The 24,879-nt window shown below is 44.9% G+C and overlaps 2 protein-coding genes across 9 annotated transcripts in view; one reads left to right on the forward strand and one right to left on the reverse strand.

The window, feature by feature from the left end:
* The window catches only part of MTCL3 (MTCL family member 3), a 125,644-nt gene that overhangs the window by 53,607 nt on the left and 47,158 nt on the right, over nucleotides 1–24,879 (reverse strand). For 5 of the 6 annotated variants that reach the window (XM_068231498.1, XM_068231496.1, XM_068231500.1 and 2 more), the window contains exons 2-3: nucleotides 1,829–2,726; nucleotides 1,112–1,336 (exon numbers count right to left, since the gene is read on the reverse strand). In XM_068231498.1, the coding sequence (XP_068087599.1) occupies nucleotides 1,112–1,336; nucleotides 1,829–2,644 (1,041 nt within the window). In that variant the 5' untranslated portion in view covers nucleotides 2,645–2,726. Of the gene's footprint in view, nucleotides 1–1,111; nucleotides 1,337–1,828; nucleotides 2,727–24,879 lie in introns of those variants that run through there. The other variant, XM_068231501.1, reaches the window with a different exon arrangement.
* C4H6orf58 (chromosome 4 C6orf58 homolog) overlaps nucleotides 1–24,879 on the forward strand; it is a 192,044-nt gene that overhangs the window by 33,055 nt on the left and 134,110 nt on the right. The window lies entirely within an intron of this gene.

Here is a 24,879-nt window from a genome sequence, read left to right on the forward strand (position 1 = left end):
ATAATGCCAGGCATTTTAGCCTTGTTCAGACAATCAATAATTCGAAAGAAGGCACTGGTAGGAGGCAGAATCTACCACAGACCTTTTTTTCACCCTAAACTGGCAAACCTGTCCCACGATGTATCTGAAACTGCTGAAAAGTTAGAGTATAGGTTTGCCCTCCTGGTATATATGGTTACGCCCTAGTGAGCAGATCATTGCACTAATGCCTGCTAATGACTTTTTTTTAAGGCATAAAGTGCAAAAATAGAAAAAGTGAAAACGTGTGTACAATGATGCTCAATTCAGAACAACAAAAGAAATATGGTAATATGAGAATTACAGATCATAAAACACTTTGCCACATGTCATTGGGGTGGGGGGTGTCATCATTCAGATTTCAGGCAATAGAAAAGGTTAGACAGCCAATCGGGGAGGAGACAAACAGAGAAATCTTTCATTCCAGATGGGATGTCAGTTTGTTTTACGATCGGTTCATTGTGCTGTCTTTTCCATATGTGCAATATTTGTTGCCTTTATCCAAAGGTTGTTTGTTCCATATGTTCTTAATTGAGCCACATTGTACATACTTTTGCACCTTCTATTTTTGTACTTTATGCCTTTAAGAAAAGTCAATTTGCATGCATTAGCGCATTGATCTGCCCACTAGGGCGTAACCACATATGTATAAATTGTTGCCCCCTGCGAGAGCAATGTAGCTATGGCTTAGGAGCGAGTGTGTGCTCCGATACGCATGAGCCGATATGTCTCTGTCCAGAACGATTTCCCAATAAAGATTGGACTTTTATACCGTTTGGTTGAGCAGACTTCCCATCCATCTGAAGTGCATAAATTGTACTGTCTGACATTCTCACTATCACACCGCGCAGCAGCAGATTGCGATTACGCACTGCTGTACGCAAAATGCAGCGCTGCCCCATTTACAGTAGTAAATGTAATCAGCAGTGCAACGGATGGCAGTGCAAGTGTAGTGCAATTACGTGAGTTGCGGTCTAAATGCACAGCCTTCTGCATTTCTTAATGTGAACGAGGCCTTAGATACAGGATCACCTAGAAGGCCAGAGAGGTAGTTTAATAACTATTATCATATAGTTGCTATAAGAGATTTCACCTTCAGGTCCTGCTCCAGGCTGCGCAGCAGTTCCCCATCTATCTCCCCGGTCTGGGCATAGCGGAGCCTCTTGCGCTCAGCTTTGCGGAGGCGGTACTGCAAGATCCTGCAATTCTTGTTGGCTCTCTCCAGTTCGTGGCGCATTTCCTGCAACTGACAGGCATCCTCTTCGAAAAAGGTGTCTCTCATCTCATCCATTTCGGTCCTCATCTCATCTATCTCATTCTTTTCCCAGGAATATGGTTCATCATATGTTTAGAAGGGAGACAATAAGGGAAGAGCATGGGGGGAGGGGATGTTAAGCATGAGTCTGCAATATAGCAATAAAATACACTATCCACTGAAAATAATTATCTGAGCCTACTATAGTGTCAATGTTTTCATGAATTGACAAAAGTCACTATAAACCAACACAAAGGAGTTTAACGTGACACATGGGCTACATGCATTTAGAGACGTTCTATTGCTGAGTAATACAATTATCTATACATCTATAAGTATTAGGAAGACTGCCGACAGAAGATGCAGACATCTGCAGCTCCCTCAGTGATCAGAGGTTGCAGTGACACACAGATAAATGCGGTAGACAAGAGAGAAGCCAGCTGCTACGGCCGCTCCTTGTCTGTCTGCCAGCTGACAGCAGCAGCAGCAGGCCTGCTTCACATGACATCACTGCACGAACAGACAATGGCAGCCATGAACCATGGCTTCCCTCACCTTCAGGCTTTCGTTTTCCTCTTTCAGTCTCTCCACCTCGTCCTCCATATCCTGGACGCCGCTGGCAGCCTTGTAGCCCTCCTGGTCGCCTTGCAGTGCAATCGCCTGAGCCTGCATCTCGCCATTGTCAGCCTCAGCACCACCGCCGCCGCTGCTGCTGCATTTGGGACTCACATTACCTCCTGCAGCAGCCAGGCCCTTCTTCAAATGGAACTGCATGAGTTCAGACTGCAGACAGCCCTCCTTCCAATAGCCCCCTGTACTGCTTTGTTTTTTGGGGCTTTTCCCCACCATAGTTGGGGATGGAGAGGTCTGCGCCCCTCCATCACCCCCTTTAGGGGAGCTTTTACCTTTAACCTTCACGTTCTTTGGGGATCCCTCCCCCGATTGCTCAGGGGTGGCCACCCTGGTTTGCTCCGTTCTTGCGGGTGACAGGTCGGAAGGGTCTATGTGATGATGACCCTCCAGCTCTTCGGGGAAGGTTCTCCCTTCTCCGGCGGCCTCCGCCCTAGCCGCTGCGCTTTCAGCACCACCGTCGCTGTGGACAGTTCCCTGTGCGCTGTGAATGGGATGCGGCTGCAGCTTGTCAGCTCTGCTGTGCTGGGATGCTGGATTGCCTTTCACCAGATGTCTCCCTCCGGCCCTGGCTGCAGTCAGGGACCCGGCTACGGCCCCTTGTCTGACCGCAATGTCCCTGGGTCTCGCTGGTGACGATGCTCGCTGTTGTTTTCTGATAGAATTGCTGCCCTCCGGATGCAGGCGAGGCTCAGCTGCAATAGGAGGAGATGCAGCAGCGCCACCGGCTGGTCGGCTCATGGTGCTGTCTTCATCTGAGCTTGGCTAGCAAAAGGATGAAGTGTGGAAAAATCCTTGACTAGGCCTATCTCCACCCCAGCCGCTGAAACAGACAGAGGGAGGGACGCCAAATTAGTCAGTAACTGTTTAAAGTGCACCCATTAGGACAGAAACATGAGCTCAGCTGCTTTGAGCGAATTGTACTGAAGGTGCAAGCTTTAGGACTAGCATGACATCACTATACAGTGTGCCAGATCTGCTAAATCATCTCCACAGATTCCAAAGCAAAAGCAACTAAAGTGAGGTATTAAAAGTAATTTATCAAACCTGGGCTGGATTATAAGTAGGTATTTACTGTGAGGTGGTGAAATATTTCAGTCTTTCCTAGGCTTATATATTGAAGCGTAGTAGGGTTGCTGAAAGGTTAGCGAGTTAGTTGTGTTATATGAAGTAGGTATGTGATTTACGCAGACGAAATAACCTACACGTCGTCGTCGAATCTTCCTACATTCACTGACAAACGTATAGGTAGGAGGGTTAGGGGAGGGGATAGTAAAGTGTATGGGATGTAGGTTAGTTTGGCACCACCTCACAGTTATTTCAAATTAAATGCTCTTTCAATCATACAAATATTAATATACATAGCTCTCAACAACACTCAGTATAAACGAATATGACCCAGGTAAGAGTCTCAAATTCTTAACCCTTTATAGCAGACAATTATTAATGAATCCTGTTCTTGGTGGGCTGATGCTTAATTAAATCAGACTACTGAGGTGATTTAATAAGCAACATTTTTTATTTAGATCATTGATCTTAAAGAGACTCTGAAGCGAGAATAAATCTCGCTTCAGAGCTCATAGTTAGCAGGGGCATGTGTGCCCCTGCTAAACCGCCGCTATCGCGCCGCTAAACGGGGGTCCCTTCACCCCCAAACCCCCCCCCCCCCCCTGCAACACTTGGTCGCAGACTTGGTCGCTCATGGAGGTAGGGCTAACGGCTGCAGCCCTGCCTCCAGTCGCGTCTATCAGCGGCACATCGCCGCCTCTCCCCCGCCCCTCTCAGTGAAGGAAGACTGAGAGGGGCGGGGGAGAGGCGGAGATACGCGCTGACAGACGCGCGTGGGGCAGGGCTGCGGCGGTTAGCCCTGCCCCAACCAGGAAGCGCTCCCCCGCTGCACCGAGGGGATTTGTGAGGTGAGGGGATGTGCCCCTGCTAACTATGAGGTCTGAAGCGACATTTATTCTCGCTTCAGACTCTCTTTAAGCTGTGATCACATATATTATTCAGTCAAGTACAAAAAATCTTGACTCAGTAGGGAGTGAAGCCAGTAGTCTGGATTAGGTTAACATCCCAAACTGAACTTTTAACATAAACATGCAATGGCACTTCCCATAGTTTTATCCTCAGAAGTACACTTTAAGTACTCTGAACAAAACAGATGCCTATAAAAGAGTTTGACACATATGAATTCTAAGTCTGTAAATTTCCACCCAGGAACAGAACTGAAGGAGTTCACAGCAGGCACTTTGGGTGGGGCTGCTGTTTGAATCCGTGCCATAGTGGAGTAGCGAGTGTAAGTGGGTGTATTTATTTAATTAGTTTTTTTAGGGTTTCTTTTTTATACAAAGCATTCCATTTGAATATACTTTTGCTTTCTTTAAACTGAAGGCATTTGAGATAATTCTGCTTTAAGCGAGCAACTGTGGTTTTCAGTGTCAGGCTGGGAGCTGGAAAAGCTGAGGAATTCCACTTGCTGGCCAAGCAGCAGTAATCAGGTGTTGCTGCTCACAGTATAGACTTGCTGCAGCTGGTTTCTATTGGAAGTGATAACACAGGACTGCTGCTTGGCCAGCAGGTGGATTTCCTCTGTTTTTCCACCTCCCAGTCCGACACTGGTGGTTTCTTATGATGCATCACTCCAGAACTTACAAATCATCTCTTTATGCCCATGAAAGCCTATAAGTGAGTCTATAGTGTATACATTTTATAGAGCCACATCAATTCAGTATGCATACAGCCTGCTTTGGACTTTCCGGTCCTCATCAGTGCATGGCATGGATTTTTTTTTGGTAACAATTCTTTATTATTAGAAACAAAAGAAATAAAAGATAACAAACACCAGTATAATACTGGAAAAATTACATCCAATACTCTTAGGCCTCTTTCCCACTAAGACGTTGCGTTAGATGCGACATTAAGGTCGCATAACGTGCCCCTAACGCAACGCATGGTGGTGATGAAGTTGGACGTCAGATTAAAACCGCGTTTAGGCGCCTCTTGATGCGTCCGTGATGCGTACTTTTTGACGTATGCGGACCACGTGGTCCCGCCAGCCAATCGCCGCATAAAGCGGCCGCTCCAGGAAGTAAACACTGCACGTCACACAGTGCAGTGAATATTTATTAGCCATGTGGCTGGCAGTAATAGCGGACTCTCCCCTTCTCCTCCAACATTACTGAGCAGTCTAACGCGGCTTAGCCGTGTATAACGTACTGCATGCAGTACTTTCACTTAACGTGTAGCATTACAATGTAACGCAACGTGGGCACTGTGAACAGCCCATTGATTTTTCATTACTGTGCGCTGGGCTGCGTTACAGGCTGCTCTAACGTGCACCTGTAACGTCCCACTGTGAAAGCAGCCTTAAGGTGGCCACTAATAGTCCAATTTCTAGCAAAAAATCGTTAGAGCGATCAGAAATTCTGATCGGATTGGTTGAAAATGATCTCAGTTGATTGGCACAATCGATTATGAGCAATTATAAAAATAGTCGTCGGATTGGATTTTTGTCAAACCAAAATTTGGATTTTCTTGATTGGTTGTGATAGAGAGGAAGCAAAGATTGGTTCGTTGATGGTGTAGTGAATGATTTTTCTTCCGATCAGAATTTCTGATCGCTCGAACAATATTTTGCTACAAATTGGATCATTAGTGGCTACCTTTAGTTACATATGAAAGCAAGAAATCGGTCTCTATGGTGGGCTAAGGGCCTGTTTCCACAGGGATAGTGATGCTACCTAGCTGCATCGCATAACTTCTGCTGGCCCCCACGTCACTTCTGCATCTCCCGATGCGGAAGTGAATTGAGGAGATAGGGATGAGGCTGTATGTATGCAGTATGCTGCAGATTCTCGGATCACTCCACACTGCTCTGCACAACATGCTTGCAGTGGAAACTATTCCATTGCCCTGCATGTGTTTCACCACACATGGTGTTGTAGCCGCATCGCACCGCTTCTAGTGGAAACGGGCCCTAACTGTCACAGTTAGAGAAGAGTTGGGAGTGGAGGACCAAAGCACAGGTAGCATGAAAAGAAAGTCCAATGATCTACCAAAGAATGAGGCACCTGTAAAGGAATACAAATTAACAGACAGAGAAATACCAGCATCTATATTGAGTATCATCCCCAAGTTTCAAAGCCACAGGATATATCTCTCAGTCCCCAGAGCTTAACATGCCCACAAAAAGAAAAAACACAGTGGAGGATATTTAAAGGAAGGGACCTTGAATTTTGTGTCAGACCCTGCCATGATTGACTTGTATCGATCACTGTCTACAAAATCTATCCAGACTGCCCAAGTAGTTGTAAATGTATCAGATTTTTCATACTTCAAACAAATCAACTCCTCAATCTCCTTGGTGCCATTGATTCTCTCAAAACATATTTTAAGGGTGGGGGTTGTGTAGATTTCCAACGTAGAGGTACACAGGCCCTAGCTGCATTAAGCATATGACACAGCAAGGAGGATCTATAAGATTTAATGGATCTAGGTCCTATCTGGAGTAGAAACAATTCTGGACTCAGACTTAGATAGTAGGCTGCTATCTCTTTCAGAAAAAATTGAACCTGTAACCGAAAACCCTGGATCTTGTCACAGGACCACCAGCTATGGGGAATATCTCCTTATTCAGTGTTACATCTCCAGCAAAGCTCAGAGATGGAATCAAAAGCACTATGTAAAACTACAGGTGTCCTATACCACTAAGAGAGTATTTTGTAGTTACTTTCCTGAGTAAGAACATTAAGAGAACTCTCGTGTGCAAAAGTACATGCTTTGGACCAGACATCATCCGAGAATTGTTTGCTTAGGGCCTGTTCCAATTTGTCTTTAAAAAAGAGCTTAGGATTTTGAGTAGCTTCAAGGAGATCTTTATACAGGCGAGATAGAAGATGGCGTTGGGGTCCGGCTTTAAGGCATATATTTTCAAAATTAGTACAATGTTGTGTCAAAACACCTTTACACGCACGCCAGGGACTGTATACAACTTCTAAGTTGTAAATAGGACCAAAAAGGGATTGGGGCAACTGTGTCAAGATTTCAAGAGGCAAAAAACCCTCATCAGCCACCAGATCCCTGACTAAAAGATGCTCAGAGCTCGAAGTCTGTGTTAAATCTTAAAGAAGTGAGTGGGCCTGGGATCTTTTAATTCAAGGCGATTTTGTACTCCAGATGAAGATTTTTAGAACTTTTTGCAAGACCCTAAACTTCAGAATGGGGGGGGGGGGGAGCGAGACATCCATGGCCGCAGATTTTCTGTAGTTTATTTTCAGATTAGAGATGTTCCCAAAGAAATCAAACTCCTGAAGCTGGTTAGGGATAGATATCAGGGGGTCAGTGTCAGTGGGATAGAAGATCAAATCATCAGCATATTCTGCAACCTTATATTCTTTTGAAGCAATCAGCACTCCATGGATGTCTGGATTTTGCGGGACTGCAATCAAGAAAGGTTCCAAAGTGAGAGCGAAAATGTTTTGGGAGAGAGCAGCTCGGCCAAGTTCCGTTTCCTAGATAAAATCTATCAGAGAGAGTATAGTTGACTTTGACTTTGGCCGAGGGATCTGAATATAGTAGAGAACTCCACCCCCTCATGTGCCTGCCCAGACCAATCCCCTCTAAGACTGCTTAATCCCACGCAAGACGATCGAAGGCCTTCTCAGCATCGGTGAAGAGGAACAGCCCCTTCACTGACTGCATGGCATGGATTGAAGGGATAGGGCTTGGACAGTGCTACAGAATACCAAGATAGCTCAAGGATACCCAGAATCACTAAGAAATAATAAAGGACTAAAAGAGATCAAAAAGCCATCTTACTAAAAAGCAACGCTGAATATAATTTTGCCTTCTAAAAACTGCATTCCATTTGCTCCAACTCGAATCCAGTTGTTCCCAAAGTAGGTGTCATGGCACCCTAGTGCATTGCAAGCACTTCCCTGGAGAACAGTGCCTTCTCTTTTTTCCTTCCTGCAGAGTTGCAAGCAGAGCCTACAGAGAAAGTTAGCTGTCCATAGGCTCTGCTCAACACCAGGGCTGTGGTGTCGGTACAAAAATCATCGGAATCCTCAGTTTATGAAACAGGTACCCAAAATTACTCCGACTCCTTAGTCTAATACTTACAAGACTGTGGAGTTGGTACAAAAATCATCTCTGACACCTCAGTTTATGAAACCTCCAACTCCTCAACTCTGACTCAACAGCCCTGCTCACCACTTCGTTTGGGGGAACCTCTGGATACCTAATACTGGGGAACACTTCTGGATGCTTAATAATGAGACACCTTTGGCTACCTAATACTGTGGTGCACATCTGACTTCCTAATACTGAGGTTAACCTCTGGCTGCCTAATTCTGGGGGCACCTCTGAAGACCTAAAACTGGGGGGCAACTCTATTTTATCTACTTAATACTTAGGAGCACTTCTTACTGGGGGCACATCTGGCTACTTAATATTGGGAGCTGGGCTGGATTTACCATAAGGCACTGAAGGCACTGGCCTACAGGCACCTGATGATGGAAAGGCAGCTCTCTTGCCTCTCTGATCACCTCCCTCCCTACTTCTCTATGCAGAGTCCTGATGAGAATGAAAATGAGAGGTTACTCACCATGCTCTCTGCATTCCACTGACAAGATTTCCCTTCAGCGGGGGGAATCTCTAGCTACTTAATACTGGGGTTCCTCTAGCTACCTAATACTTTGGGGCACCTCTAGCTACTTAATATTGAGGGTATTTCAGGCTACCTAATACTAAGGGGCACCTAAAGCTACCTATGACGAGCAGGGCCGGCGCTACCATAGAGGCAAAGGAGGCAGCTGCCCCAGGACCCCAGAGCTTGTAGGGGCCCCCAGTGGCTACAAGAGGAAAAAACATTTTTTTCAAATCGGCCTTATAGTTTTTGAGAAAATCGATTTTAAAGTTTCAAAGGAAAAAAATACACATTTAAAAACCTGCCAACTTTAATGGTTAATAGCAAATCCACCTTAAATGCGAGAACCCCTAAATTTGCAGGATATGTTAAGGAGATCATTAGGAATAAGAGGAAAAAACTATTTTTCAAAAAGACCTTATAGTTTTTGAGAAAATCGATTTTAAAGTTTCAAAGGAAAAAAGTATACTTTTAAATGCGGTAAATGTCACTTTTAGTAGCAAACCTAACAGTAGTGTAATTTTACATGCATCAAACGAAAGCGCAATAAATTTCCTGACGGGGTTTCCAGGGGGTCTATACGCAGCCGCAGCGCTTTGGCCAGGGATCGCTATACAGCCGCAATATGGCTGTATGAAGATCCCTGCCATTTTTTCCTATTTTCCCAATTTTTTTTTTATGTTTAGAGTGTGGGACTTTTTAAAAAAAAAAAAAATTATGTGGGGTCCCCCCTCCTGAAACTTTTTAACCCCTTGTCCCCCATGCAGGCTGGGATAGCCAGAATGTGGAGCTCCGACCAATTGGGACTTCACACCATGACTATACCAGCTGCAAAAAAGGTCCCCTAATGCCGATTTTTGTTCCGGGGTATATGTTGGGGGGCCCCCCCAGGTTTATTTTGCCCTGGGGCCCCATTGTTGCTTAAACCGGCCCTGATGACGAGCAAGGGAAGTAAGGTAGAAGTGACAGCTGGGCCAGCCAGCACACTTGCGATGTGGTTCCGCGAGGGCTCGTAGGTTCATGAAGGGCAAAGTATAAGGTGCCAAGACATCTATGCCTATAGGCTCCTGTAAGGTAAATCTGGGCCTGATTGGGAGGCAACTCTACCTAATTATAGAGTGCACCTATGACAATCTAATGCTGAGGGGCTCCTGTGGAGACTTAAAGTGTACCTGACTAGAGATGTAGCGAACGGTTCGCTGGCGAACGGTTCCAGGCGAACTTTGGTGGTTCGCGTTCGCCTGAACCAGGCGAACTTTTGCAGAAGTTCGATTCACCCCATAATGCACTATGAGGGTGAACTTTGACCCTCTGCATCACAGTCAGCAGGCACATTGTAGCCATTCAGGCTACACTAAGCCCTGGAGCCCCACCCCCCTTATATAAGGCAGGCTCGCTGGCCATGAGACTCACTCGTGTGCCTGCTGCAAATAGACATACTAGGGAGAGCTGCTGCAGATTTTGTCTCCTAGGGAAAGATTACTTAGGCTCTTGGCTTGCTCCTGGCTTATTGTTATTGCTAAAATAGCACCCCTCAACAGCTCTTTTGAGAGCTAATGTTTTCCTGAGGTGTTTTTTTTTTTTGTGTTGCTCACTGACACTGACATTATACAGCCCTATCTGTTACAGCTGGACCTTGGTAATTGTTATTACTGCGCCAGCCAGGCCCTGCCTAACTATCTATACTGGGACACCTACCTATGCCTACCTTACTACTGGGGCACCTACTTACCTATACGGGGACGCCTACCTAGCTACCTATACTAGGGGACCTACCTATGCCTACCTACCTATACTGGGACTCCTACCTATGCCTACCTACCTATACTGGGACTCCTACCTATGCCTAGCTAACTACTGGGACACCTACCTATGCCTATCTATCTATACTGGGTCTCCTACCTATGCCTAGCTAACTACTGGGACACCTACCTATGCCTACCTACCTATACTGGGTCTCCTACCTATGCCTAGCTAACTACTGGGACACCTACCTATGCCTACCTACCTATACTGGGTCTCCTACCTATGCCTAGCTAACTACTGAGGCACCTACCTATGCCTACCTACCTATACTGGGACTCCTACCTATGCCTACCTACATACAAGAAGATAATAAGGTCGCTGCTTCATTGTGGACAGACCAAATTTGATCAGCTGGACAGTCCCTGTTGTTCTATCATTGAGCCACCACAGCCCGGCGACCATATGGGCTGGAAAACTGCCACGGCCTACACTCTGGCCATATTCTGCATCAGTCCAGCACGGCCGTCACTACGCAAACAGCTGTTTGCGGTGCGTTACACAGTGAGTTTGGTGTGTCAGTGTGAAGCAGTACTCTAATTACACTCCCTGATTGATGTATACACATGCAAGATGTTTGAAAGCACTTTAGGCCTGCAATTTAGCATTCAATGTGATTTCTGCCCTTAAAACGCTGCTTTGCGTCAAATCCACATTTTTCCCCGGGACTTTGGGCATGTATCCCACTCCGCCATGCCCCCCCTCCAGGTGTTAGACCCCTTGAAACATGTTTTCCATCACTTTTGTGGCCAGCATCATTTTTTCTATTTTTCAAAGTTCGCCTCCCCATTGAAGTCTATTGCGGTTCGCGAACTTTTCTGCGAACCGAACCTTCAATCAGAGATTTGCGACATCACTATACCTGACATTAAAGAAGAACAAGCATTTACACTTACCTGGAGCTTCCTCCAGTCCCCCATAAGCTGTGGGCTCCCTTGTCCCCCCTCCCCCCCCAGGGCCACTCTGTTCTCCCACTGTGTGCCTGGTAAATTTCCTGACCGGCCCAGTCATGCTCCACTGCACATGAGCTGTCCTGCCCCCCAATTGCACGTCCTTGGCTAGGATCATTCTGCACATGTGCAGAACGCTCCTGGCTATGGGAGGATGCCATTTCCTTTTTCCCATTATTCATGACAGTCATTCAGCTGTCTCATACACCAGGCTTAAGAACTATATTAAACAGGTGTTCACTGCAGAGATGTGCAAAATAAATATTGTTCATTGTTTTCGATGTTTACAATTGGTAAATAAAAAAAGCATGTTTTCTCCTTTGAGCTACACTAGCCTATGCCTCCAGCCCTAGCAGTTGGTTGTGAGCAGAGAGAAATCTGGCAAGTTTGCATCTCCCTAGTTGCCAGCATATTATGCTGTCAGCAGTGGCATGTGCAAAGACCCTACTCATGGGCATTGGAGTTCTTTGGACACTCTTTGGCCTGTGGGCACTAGCTAAACTATATCCCCTACAGTCCCCACAACCACAGGGGCTCATGCAGGGACCAGAGGATGTGCAGCCTGGCCATTCAGAGTCAGGTTGAGTCAGCAGACCCATCAACCTAAAAATAAAATTTCTTTGCTGGCCAAGCAGTGTTGGTGCTCACAGGATGCTCACCTGCTACTGCTCCAGCAGTTAATCAGATTCCTGGCAGGCGAATGACTTCATAAGGTCAACAGCATCACGTGAGTAAATGCTGAGTGGCTGCCGACAGACCAAGGAAAGAGAGAGACTGCGAGGGACAGTCACATGTCATGGTGCTTCTTCCTCTGCTTCCTTGTGGCGGTAAGTATTTTTTCTGCAGGGTGCCTTTTCCAGACGTGAACATGAGGCAGAAGTGTAGCAATGGAAAGGGTGAAACACAGGCATACAGTGGACAATTGGGGGTAAAGAGGCAGGACCACAGGAAGCATCAATGGGCAAGGGGCACAAATGAACTAGAGATATAATAGTAGTAGAGAGGCAGGTGAAAAGAAGGCATTTAAGAAAATTACACTTAACCTGAACCACAAACTGCTCAAGTATGTGAGTGTTTACATTATGGGGTCCTGTTACTACCAGGATCCCCTGTTGACAGGGCTGCCCTCTGTTGCACTGCTCTGCCTCGCATTAGTGGCTCCAGGTGAACAGACTCCTTGCTCCCTGTTTGTCCATGCTCAGAAGTGTGAATCCCTAGAATGCTCCTAGTCACAACTCCTATACCTATTGAAACCAGTTGCCCCAAATATGAAGTAATCAGATAACCATCCATGCCGCAACTCTTGAATACTGGGATCTTTCTGTACATTGTTGCAAGTAGACCACATGGTGATTGTAATATTTTTAGTTGTTAATTTTGATAGTAATCTTTGTGGTTTTTCACTACCAGTTTTGTATAGTCATCCACCATCCACATGTTGCAAGAAGTGTTTGAAGTTACTAGAAGCCATCCTTCATCTTGTTTGAAGAATAATGTCATCTTCCTTGCAGTTAACATACTGCAGAGTTTTGTCTTCTTGCTTATATGTCTTATTTGTTAATTGAATAGATGCTGTGAGCCCCTTCCCTCCAAACCTCACCAGCCAAAGTGCAGTGTTTGAATTCTGCTGTCCAACTGGCATTAATGGAAAAAAAGGCTCCTAGGGAAAAATGGCTCAGGGTGTGCCGGTAGTCAAATGGTGCAGTAACATTCTACTACTGAATTTTCATAGTAGAAAATAGGTAATATTTAGCAATATTTAACTATGAGTAAACCTAACCCTACTCTCCCACAGGACCCTCCCATAACCCTAATACCCTTCCTGGTGGTGCCTAACCCTAACACCCCCCCCCCCCGGTGCCTAAATACCCCCCCCCCCCTCCGTGGCCTTAACCCTTAATTCCACTCCTTATGGTAAGCCCCTCACCTCCGCCAAGCCGAGATATGCAGCTATGCTTCCGCTTATAGCCCTCATTTTTTCCACAGAGGCTTTCAGAAATAAAAGTGGCTTGCGGATGACTGCATTGCGGCAATGCATAGCGGGCGCTTTATTGCAACATTACTGGAATAATTTTTATGTATCCACCTCATTATTGCCATACATTAGTTGACACATTTTGAGGAGCTATTTAAAACATTCCTTTTTGCCTTTATGGGATAAGCATGCATCCAGAACCACTGATAAATAGCATGCCTATCCATTCATCTAGTTTGCATTCGGCTGATTTATACCATTTAAACGTCACTAGTGGAAGGAATAGGATTTCAACACTATGGGTGGTTGGGGAGGTGAATGTACATAATCAAACTGCCAGGACAGTGACTGAATGAGCTCTCTCATAGGATCTATGAAGCTCTGATCTAGAACTCTATTTAGTTGCACGGGAGATGCTGATCTGCCTATACAACAAGCGTCATGGTAGCCAAAGTTCATCTGGTTCAAGACTTCCAAAAAACAATTCAAGATTCCTTGAAACCCCAAGCACAATATTATGCACATGGAAATGGTGCCAGAGCACTAAACAAGCCAAGTAAAACTGGGGGCAAATAAGACTTAAAAGCTAACTTGGTATCAAGCCAAGATATTCTCATGCTAATAGTGAATATGAACAAAGTATTCTAGATGGAATACAATAGTTAGAAAACTTTACAATAGGATTAATGAAATAGGAGAGAGTGCTACAGACTTGAAGACCAGGGTGAAAAATATGACAGATGCCATTGCAAAAGACAGGGAGAAAGCAAACAGACTTGGAAGACTGCTGGCCTGAAGTTACAGATGGAGGACATTGAGAAGTGCAGCAGGAGGGCTAACCTCTACATAAGATCATTGTCTGGACCTATATGTGATATCTCTCCCTGTACATTTCCATGGTATACCCCTGAGGTTCAGAAGAGAAAAAGTAGAATGTTTTAATATGGAAAAAGGTTTTGATACTTTGGAATGGGTTAACGTTTTCTATATCCTCTCAGTATTCATGTTCTCTCTTTAAAGCTTTAAAAATATTCTCAAACTCTCACCCAATCCATCTGCAAGTTTAATAGTGGCATTTTATTTATCCGTTCTTTTGAATACCTCTAGACACACTCATCAAGAGAACCCCCATCACCCTTACTATGATCAATGGCTATTGAGTCCTTGACAACATACATCACATGCATCCCAGATATTGTAGGGGTTTAAGCTAGTCCACTTATGTATAAATCCTGTATTTTTTCTGATGACCTTCTCCTGGTCCTGGCCTCCCACTTACTATTCTTCCCTGTGTTGTACAATTGAAAAATATGGCGGGGTGTTGGGCCTACAGCATGACCTCATTAATATAAGGTCCTCAAAATATTCAGCTATGGTATCCCTCTCTTTAATTGGCAACATCTCAAATATTAAGGCATGCAAAGGATCTCAAAGCTCAATAAGCTTTATAAAGAAAAGTATCCCCTGCTAATGCAAACAATGAAATCCGATTTGAGAAACTGTAAATCAGTACGAAATTTGCAGGGGAACACATTACAGCTGTCAACTGTGCTGCAGCATACTTCATATGTGTGTCATCATTGGGCGCCATACGGCTATAAGGAGAGGGCAACTCACGTGGTGATGCTCTGCTGGATGCTGCTCAGCATGTCTGAAAACAGAGAGAGACCAGGCCTGCGGACCTGCTCAAAATAGCCTAGGTTCAGAACCTCTTCTTTAGAGGATACAATGTTGGTGAAACACTTCCTTATACCTCAAGATCTTTGAATCAGACCCCTGGAATACATTTCTAGGTGGAGTTCTACTAAATCTGTCAGTTAAAGAAAACCTGAAAACATGTTGGTACTTCACCTCAGGACAGGAACCAGTTCTCACATTGCAGCCTGGTGGCATTCGTCCGCTTTGTACTTTAACATTGACTTATGGTGAATTGTGAATATCTGTGTAATGAGAGGGAAACATGTTTTACTAGAGACCTATGAGAAGTGTTTACTTTATGGTTGCCTCGGCTACTCTTTTCTTCTGGCCTTCATATTGGATTACCTTTAAATCAAAATTTTTCCTTATGTTTAGTCCTAGATATCTGAATTGTACACTGACTTATACACAAAATGTATTATACATCAAAAATCACAGTTGAAAGGGATATCTTATGAGCTTATGTCACTATGTGAGTCATATGTAATTCTTTTCACTTAATTAAATAATTATTAAGAAAGAGATGCATCACAGCGTGCACAGGGCTTGTGCGGGCAACAACATAGGTTATCCAGTTAAAGGGAATCTGAAGTCAAAATAAACTTATGAAATAATGCATTGTATGTGTAGTACAGCTAAGAAATAAAACATTAGTAGCTCAGAAACCAATCTCATGTTGTTTCCAGTACAGGAAGAGTTAAGAAATTTCACTTGGTATCTATGCAAAAGAACGTCTCTGAGCTCTCCTTAACTTGGGTTGCTGTTTTATGAGGCACTTTTACTTCAAAGAAACTGTGTCAAGCAGCTTCAGATATGATTTTTATTGCATGGAAATTGAAAGGGTCATTAGCCCTGCTCTGTTTCAAAGTTTAGCATACAGTGTGGTTTGCAAACTGCAAATGTGATAGAATAATGCAATGCTATAAAAAAAAAGCTATATACCTGAAAATAAAAACACCAGACTTGTTTCTTTGCTACTAATGTTCTATTTATTATCCATACTACACATACAATTTGTTATATCAGAAGAGTTTTTTTCCGCTTCATTGTCGCTTTAACTTCCTTGCCAGTTATCCCGAACTCAGTTCGGGGTAACCTGCGCAGGAGGATTTCTCAGGCCTCGCTGGGCCGATTTGCATAATTTTTTTTTTCCTACACGCAGCTAGCACTTTGCTAGCTGCGTGTAGTATGCGATCGCTCGCCGCCGCTACCCGCCGAGCCGCCCCCCCCCCCCCCCCGCCCCAGACCCCTGCGCAGCCTGGCCAATCACTGCCAGGCAGCGCTAAGGGGTGGATCGGGTTCCCTCTGACGTCCATGACGTCGGTGACGTCATCCCGCCCGGTCACCATGGCGACCGGGGAAGCCCTGCAGGAAATCCTGTTCTCAACGGGATTTCCTGCATACTCTGATCGCCGAAGGCGATCGGAGTGGGTGGGGGGATGCCGCCGCTCAGCGGCTATCATGTAGCAAGTCCTGGGCTTGTGACATGATTTAAAAAAAAATAAATTAAAAAAAAGTGCGGCGCTGCCTCCTTGCCGGATTTTTTAGACCGGCAAGGAGGTTAAGCAATGGAGAAACACAGAACATTTGTGTAGGGAACCAAAGGACCCTAAAAGTGATCTCCAAAAAGCACTGCAGACTACAGCACACAACTGCATTCTTAAAATAGAAAATAATTTTGGCTCATCACTTGCATGTGGGCAAAAGCAAGACCAGAATATATTCTTTCAGGACATTTTGTATTTGAAGAAATCAATTAATATGAATCATTGTTTGAGTCACTACAAAGAAAGAGATATGTTTATTCATATGCAGATCCTAATGAGGAATAATTACCACTGTATATTTTGCTACAAGTAAGTATAAGCAATAATAAAATCAAAAAGTTAAAGAAGCACTTGACAAAATGCAATAGCTTTAGCAGCACTACAAACACTGCAGTGAAGTAAGAGGAAGAGTAAATACATAATGGTCCCGACCCAATTCACTAAGTGATATTTTTACATTATAAATAAAAAGAATGCCTATAAGGTCCTAAAACAGGAGGGGACCGAGGCTGCATTAAGCAATTATAAGGAGTGCAATAAAAGTTGTAAAAAAGAAATTAGGCTGGCAAAGATTGAAGCTGAAAATCAAATCGCTAGGGATATCAAATCTAACCCAAAGAAGTTTTACAAGTACATCAACTCTAAAAAAAGAAAGGTTGACTGTATAGGACTCTAAAGGATGAGGGTGGGAACTCAATAGTGGATGACCAAGGTAAGGCAGAGTTATTAAATACTTTCTTTGCTTCTGTCTTCACAAAGGAAACAGCACTGTTGCAAATTACAGATGCAGAAGAGTCTCACTCTTCCAACTGTAAAATGAAATACTTAACACAGAAAGAAGTGAAGGCAAGACTAAATAAATTATAAATAGACAGGGCACCTGGTCCAGATGGCATGCATCCTCGGGTCCTAAGGGAATTAAGTTCAGTTATGTAACGATCGGTGTAACACAGAGAGAATCTGATTACCGGTGATCTGCAGTATCACCGAGAATACAGATATATACCTGATTATAGATGATCTGCAGTATCACTGATAATCAGATATATCTCTAACCTCTGGACACCTGAGTAATAACTGAGTGTTTGGTGCAACAGTAATACTTTGAGGAAAGCACCCGTACAGGGGGTGCAAGGCAGTAGGAGATACTGCCTAAAGAACAGCTTCCTTACAATGGCCTGAGGCTCCCCAAGGGGCGGAGCCAGGCAGTGAGTGGGAAGGACCAGAGTGTGAGTGACACCCGAGGTGAAGTGTCACTGACAGGTCTGTGAACTATCTCCCAACAGGGGGGAGAGTTCTCGAGGTCGGACAGGCCAGGTCGGCAACAGACAGACAGATCAGGTACAAAGACAGGAGACAGAAACGGAATCCAAGGACAAGTAGAGTTTGGCAACAGAGTATCAGATATAGCGAAGTACCAATTCAGAGATCAAGAGAGTGGTCAGGAGAGCAGGAAGTCATAACAGATATAAACAATGCCTATTCTTTAGGTGTGAGCTCCGTGATCATTAACACCCTGGAACTAGTCTGATATATAACAGAGAGGTAATACAGTTCCCTAGTCTTGGGTGTGCGTTCCTTGATCATCAACACCCTGGAACTAGTCTGAAGTATAACAGGATAGTAATACAGTTCCCTATTCTTGGGTGTGAGTTCCTTGATCATCAACACCCTGGAACTAGCCTGAAGTATAACAGAACGATAATACAATTCCCTAGTCTTGGGTGTGAGTTCTTTAATCATCAACACCCTGGAACTAGTCTGAAGTATAACAGAGAATAACAACACAGATTAGCAAAAGGTCTGAGTGCTACCACGTAGTGATCGCAATGGCAGACACCAGAGAAATGACCAGCATCCAGTATATATACCCTAGTGCTCTCCAGCGCCTCCCCTAAGTGCTGGAGCAATGGGAAGTGGTAAAATTGTCAGCTGACCGGCTTGGTCAGCTGACACCCCTCTGGCCGTCATAAAAGCTCTGCCTCTCAACGTGCGCGCCCGTCCTTCTGAACCTGTGTGGACTATCAGTCCCAGCCACACCAGATCTGTTTTGCAATGTATCCGCTGTGCCAGACGCGGAACCAGCCGCACCGCTATCCGAGCACGTGGCGGTTTCTACGCGTTCCGCCATGCGAAAAGAAGTAGGCCTATGCGTGTAAACCGCCGCGTCGGACGCGGAATCCGCCATGTTGAACGCGGAATCAGCCGCCTTATCCTGAGCACTCGCGGCGGCTTTTCCGCGTTTTCTCACAAGTTATAGATAAACCCCTTTATCTTATCTTTTGTGACTCTCCTTCAACTGGTAGAGTCCCAGTGGATTGGCGTACAGCCCACGTTTTCCCATTATTTAAGAAGGGCAAAAAATCAGATCCAGGAAATTATAGACCTGTAAGCTTAACATCAGTTGTATGCAAACTATTTGAGGGGTTACTAAGAGATACTATACATGACTTCATAGTAGAAAATAATCTTATTTCTCAGCATCAACATGGGTTTACTAAAGACAGGTCCTGTTTGACTGAGTCCTGAGTTGCAGCCTGAGTCCAACACTTTTCAACATATACATCAACAAATTAGCCTCAGCCCTAGAGGCTTCATCAGCACCAGGACTCACCCTGCATGACACAACAGTGAAATTCTTACTGTATGCAGATGACCTCTTACTGCTATCACCAACTAAAGAAGGTCTACAAGACAGCCTAGAAATCCTGGAGAAATTTAGCACAACATGGGCACTCCCCATTAATCTAAAGAAAACCAAAACCATGGTGTTCCAGAGGAAAAACAGGTCAGCCCAGAGCCCATCCTTTATACTCAATGACTGTGAAATCAGCAGAACTGATAAATATACCTACCTTGGTCTGGAAATCAACCAATCAGGAAGCCTTAAGTCAGCCATGGAGGCCCTAAAAGCCAAAGCAAGCCGATTGTTCTATGCCATCAGGAAAGAACTGTACCACCTCAAACCACCAGTAAAGGTCTGGCTGAAGGTTTTTGACAGTGTCATCACCCCAATCCTACTGTATGGAAGTGAAGTATGGGGCCCCACCACCTACCCAGACAAATCAAAATGGGAATCCAGCCCAACAGAAATATTCCACCTTGAGTTCTGCAAACACCATCTCCATGTCCATCGGAGTACCTCAAACAATGCCTGCCGAGCTGAGCTGGGGAGATTCCCATTACTGCTTGAGATACAGAAGAGAGTGTTGTCCTTCTGGGCCCACCTACAGAGCAGCAGCCCCGACTCTACAACTACAAAGCCATGCTGCACAATGAAGACCAAGAAAAGCCGTGCGCACTGAAAGTCGTGGTCAGCTCTATACTCCCTCCATCCCCCGACCCACAGGTCATAACAAAAGTCCAGATAAAACACACCACAGCTAAGTGCAAAGAAGACTATGTGGAAAAATGGAGGAGTGAAATAAAACAGTCACAAAAGCTAGCCATATACCAGTCTCTACAAAGAGAATATAAAATGGCCCCATACCTGGAAAAGCTGCAAAACTCTCAAGAGAGGAAAATCCTGAGTGTCTACAGATTGAGTGCTCACAACCTCGAAATAGAGTCTGGGAGACACAGACAGACGTACAAACCCAGGGAGGAGAGACTATGCCAACACTGTGAGCAGAAGACCATTGAGGATGAAAGCCACTTCCTGCTGCACTGCCCCAAATATACTGCAACCAGGGACACTTACTTTAAGAAATTGTTGGAACTATTCCCAGACTTTCTCACACTAGAAGATGAGAGAAAAACATATATCCTACTAGGAGAAGAGGAATCCACAGTGTCAATCGCTGCACACTATGTCACAGCATGTCACAGACTGAGAGGAGCATAACGGAACTGTAAACCTAAAAAATGTCCACAGACTGCTTAGCCATTGTCCCCCTACCCCACCCCCTCCCATGTCCCCTATTTCCCCTTGCTTTGGCAATACCTGTAATGAATCTTGTCATGCCAATAAAGCTATCTTTGATTTGATTTGATTTGACTAACATGCTCAGCTTTTAGGAGGTAGTGAACGCTAATGTGGATATTGGGAATGCTGTAGATGTGATATACTTGGACTTTGCAAAGGCCTTAGACACTGTTCCACACAAAAGTCTGGGGCAAAAGTTGAGGATGCAAGGACTGGGGAAGAGTCTGTGTGCATGGATAGGGAACTGGCTAATGGACAGAAAACAAAGAGTTGTGGTCAATGGATCATACTCAAAATGGGTGACTGTTAGCAGTGGGGTCCCACAGGGGTCTGTACTGGGTCCAGTGCTCTTCAATGTATTTATTAATGACTGAGTAGATGCAGTAGTAAGCAATGTTGCTATTTTTGCAGATGATACAAAATTGTGCAGAATCATCAACTCTCAGGAAGATAGGGACATATTGCAACAGGATCTGGATAGGATGGCTATATGGGCACATAAATGGCAGATGAAATTCAATGTTGAAAAATGTAAAGTCATGCATTTTGGTCGTACCAATGGTCTAGCACCATACAAAATAAATGGGATACTATTGGGGACATCAAACTTGGAGAAGGACTTAGGAGTACTCATCGACAACAAGTTAAATAATCATACTCAATGCCAAGCTGCTGCAGCTAAAGCTAACACAATTTTGGGATGCATTAAAAGGGAAATAAAAACTGGAGATGCTAGCATAATATTGCCCCTGTTTAAAGCTAATGTAACCCCGGTTTAAAAAAAATAAAAAAAAAAGGCAGATACTCACCTAAGGAGAGGGAAGGCTCGGTCCTAATGAGCCATCCCTCTCCTCTCCCGGTGCTGCGCTGGCTCCTCAGTTCTCATCCCTCGCCGAGGGGACTTCGGAAGTCTTCGGGAGCCGAGTCCTCCCAAAGACAGGCGGCGCACACGCGAGTGCGTCATAGAGGGCGCGTGCGCAGTGTAGAGCGGGTCATCTTCGGGAGCACTCGGCCTCCTGAAGCATTTCCGAAGCCTCCCTTCGGCCGGGAGACAGCGGTATTTGACCGAAACGGTCGAATACCGCTACAGGGGAGCCAGGACAGCAGCGGGCACCGGGAGAGGAGAGGGAATGCTCTATGGGACCCAGAGCCTCTCTCTCCTTAGGTGAGTATCTGACTTTTTTTTTTTTAAACCGGTTCCCATTAGCTTTAACTCTCTAGTAAGGCCACATCTGGAATATGGAATTCAGTTCTGGGCACCACATTACAGGAAAGATATTGCAGTTTTAGAGCAGGTGCAGAGACGAGCAACAAAACTGATATGTGGGCTGGAAGGTCTCACTTACCAAGAAAGGTTAGATAAACTGGGTTTATTTCGTCTAGAGAAAAGACGCCTTAGAGGGGATCTAATTAACATGTATAAATACATCAGAGGGCAATATAAAAGCTTGGCGGATGAGCTTTTTGTCCCTAGGCCTTCCCAAAGGACTAGAGGACATGATCTGCGCATGGAGGAAAAATGTTTTAGCCATTTATTTAGGAAAGGGTTCTTTACAGTAAGAGTGATTAAGATGTGGAATGCATTGCCAGTGCCACAGGAAGTAGTTATGGCAAATTCTATACCTGCATTTAAGGGGGGCTTAGATGCTTTCCTTGCGTTGAAAGACATCCATGGCTACAATTACTAGGTAATGCCCAATGATGTTGATCCAGGGATTTTATCTGATTGCCATCTGGAGTCGGGAAGGAATTTTTTCCCTTTTGGGGCTAATTGGACCATACCTTGTAAGGGTTTTTCGCCTTCCTCTGGATCAACAGGGATATGTGAGGGAGCAGGCTGGTGTTGTACTTTGTTCTCTGGTTGTGCTCGATGGACGTATGTCTTTTTTTTACCCAAATAACTATGTAACTATGTAGCCCTTTCCTGACTTGTGAGCAGCCACAATGTGCAGCCCCAGGTCCTCAATTAGCTCCTTTGTCTTAGCCATGACTGTCCACAAACCAACTGCAGTGAGCTGCTGTTTTTTACATGTTGAGTTTATTAAAACAGCTGTTTCCAATTAATCAGGGTGCTTCAGAATGCTTTACAACAGGATGCTTCAGAACAGCTTGGACTATTTGGAATGGTATAGAACTTTGGATTTTCCCACAGACTGTGACAGTTTGTGAAGGGTATGAATAATGTTAACTGGACACTTTTTGCTCAAATGTAAATAAATGCTGAGAAATGTTTTTTTTCCACAATAATGCCTCTTGTACATCGTCTTTTTATCTTTTTTGGAGGCACCTATGTCATTTTCCGTCAAAAAATTACTTGCTGGTTGAATAAAAGTAACTAAGTCAAAATTTGCCAGGAGTATGAATACTTAATGGTAGAACTGTATACAATATACACAGAGATCAATTAAACACATTTGACCTTGTCTGCAACAGGTGGAAATAAATATATGGAGATATATGAATAATTAATGTGTAAATGCGCTGGATGGACCCCACTGTATATGGTATCTTATTAATACCAATGACTTATTCATCGGTTTAAAACATGGTAATGATCAGAATCAGAATTCTGATTATTACCATGTTTTAAACTGATGAATCTTACTTCAAACGGTACAGCCTTATGGATGTATGTTACCTCTCCACTATGAACACAATTGATGCCAATGACTGTATATCTTGAAATTATGATGATGCTTGCTTCCATGTATGCCCTGTGAACTTTGCACAATAAACTTGTTCTTTTGTTTTAAAAAAAAATGCCATAGAAGATGCACACTCATTTATGTGAGCGCACAGCACTGTGGTGAAAGCATGTGACATAATCTTTGTAGTGCATTGGTCATATATTGTATAACAATCCACATAAAGTTTTAGTTGTAAAACAAAGAGGTAACTAGATCTGACTATGGATGTAAAGAAGTCAAACTGTAAGTAGTATTTTTTATATTAAATAAGGTAAACTCGGCACTGTACTGGGATGAATGTAAAGTATATCAAGCACTAGCGTCGTGACGGGGGTGCGAGCCGCACCAGATGGGGTGACCCCAGCCGCCCCAGAGGGGGTGCGCTGTAATGGAGGGGAGAGCCGCAGCCGCGGGGAGGGCAGCCCGACCTCTCCCAGGGCTGCCCTCCGTGGTCCCCCCTCCAGACTGCTGAGAGCAATGCTCAGGGAAGCAAACTACTCACTTACCTGGTTCCAATCGCCGCTCACTAGAAGCCAGTCTCCTCTCTGCATACGCTGATACACACGCTGCTTCCTGTTTAGCCGGAAGCAGCATGTATATCAGCGTCTATGCAGAGAGGAGACTGGCGGCTAGTGAGCGGCGATTGGAACCAGGTAGGTGAGTAGTTTAGTACAGGCTTCCCTGCGCATTGGTCTTTGCAGTCGGGAGGGGGGAGCACGGAGGGAAGCCCTGGGAGAGGTCGGGCTGCCCTCCCCACGGCTGCGGCTCTCCCCTCCATTAGGGGGGGGGGGCACCTACCTAATACTGGGGGGCAGCTACCTATCTAACCTATACTGGGGGGCACCTACCTAATCTAACCTATACTGGGGGGCAGCTACCTATTTAACCTAATACTGGGGGGCAGTTACCTATCTAATGTAATACTGGGAGGCAGCTACCTATCTAACCTATACTGAGGGGCACCTACCTAATGTAACCTATACTGGGGGGCACCTACCTAATCTAACCTATACTGGGGGGCAGCTACCTATCTAACCTATACTGGGGGGCACCTACCTAATCTAAACTATACTGGGGGGCAGCTACCTATCTAACCTATACTGGGGGGCAGCTACCTATCTAACCTATACTGGGGGGCACCTACCTATGTAACCTATACTGGGGGACAGCTAACTATCTAACCTATACTGGGGGAACCTACCTAAGCTAACCTATAATGGGGGGCACCTACCTAGTCTAAGCTATACTGGGCAGCAGCTACCTATCTAACCTATACTGGGGGACAGCTACCTATCTAACCTATAATGGGGGAACCTACCTAATCTAACCTATAATTGGGGGCACCTACCTAGTCTAACCTATACTGGGGGGCAGCTACCTATCTAACCTATACTGTGGGGCAGCTACCTATCTAACCTATACTGGGGGGCACCTACCTAATCTAACCTATACTGGGGGGCAGCTGCCTAATCTAACCTATACTGGGGGGGGGGCAGCTACCTAATCTAACCTATAGTGGGGGGCACCTACCTAATCTAACCTATACTGGGGGCACCTACCTAATCTAACCTATACTGGGGAGCACCTACCTAATCTAACCTATAGTGGGGGGCACCTACCTATCTAACCTATACTGGGGGCAGCTACCTATCTAACCTACACTGGAGGCACCTACCAATCTAACCTATACTGGGGGCAGCTACCTATGTAATCTATACTGGGGCACCTACCTCTCTAACCTGTAT

This window comes from Hyperolius riggenbachi, chromosome 4, assembly GCF_040937935.1.
Source record: "Hyperolius riggenbachi isolate aHypRig1 chromosome 4, aHypRig1.pri, whole genome shotgun sequence".
In the NCBI taxonomy this organism is placed as follows: Eukaryota; Metazoa; Chordata; class Amphibia; order Anura; family Hyperoliidae; genus Hyperolius; species Hyperolius riggenbachi.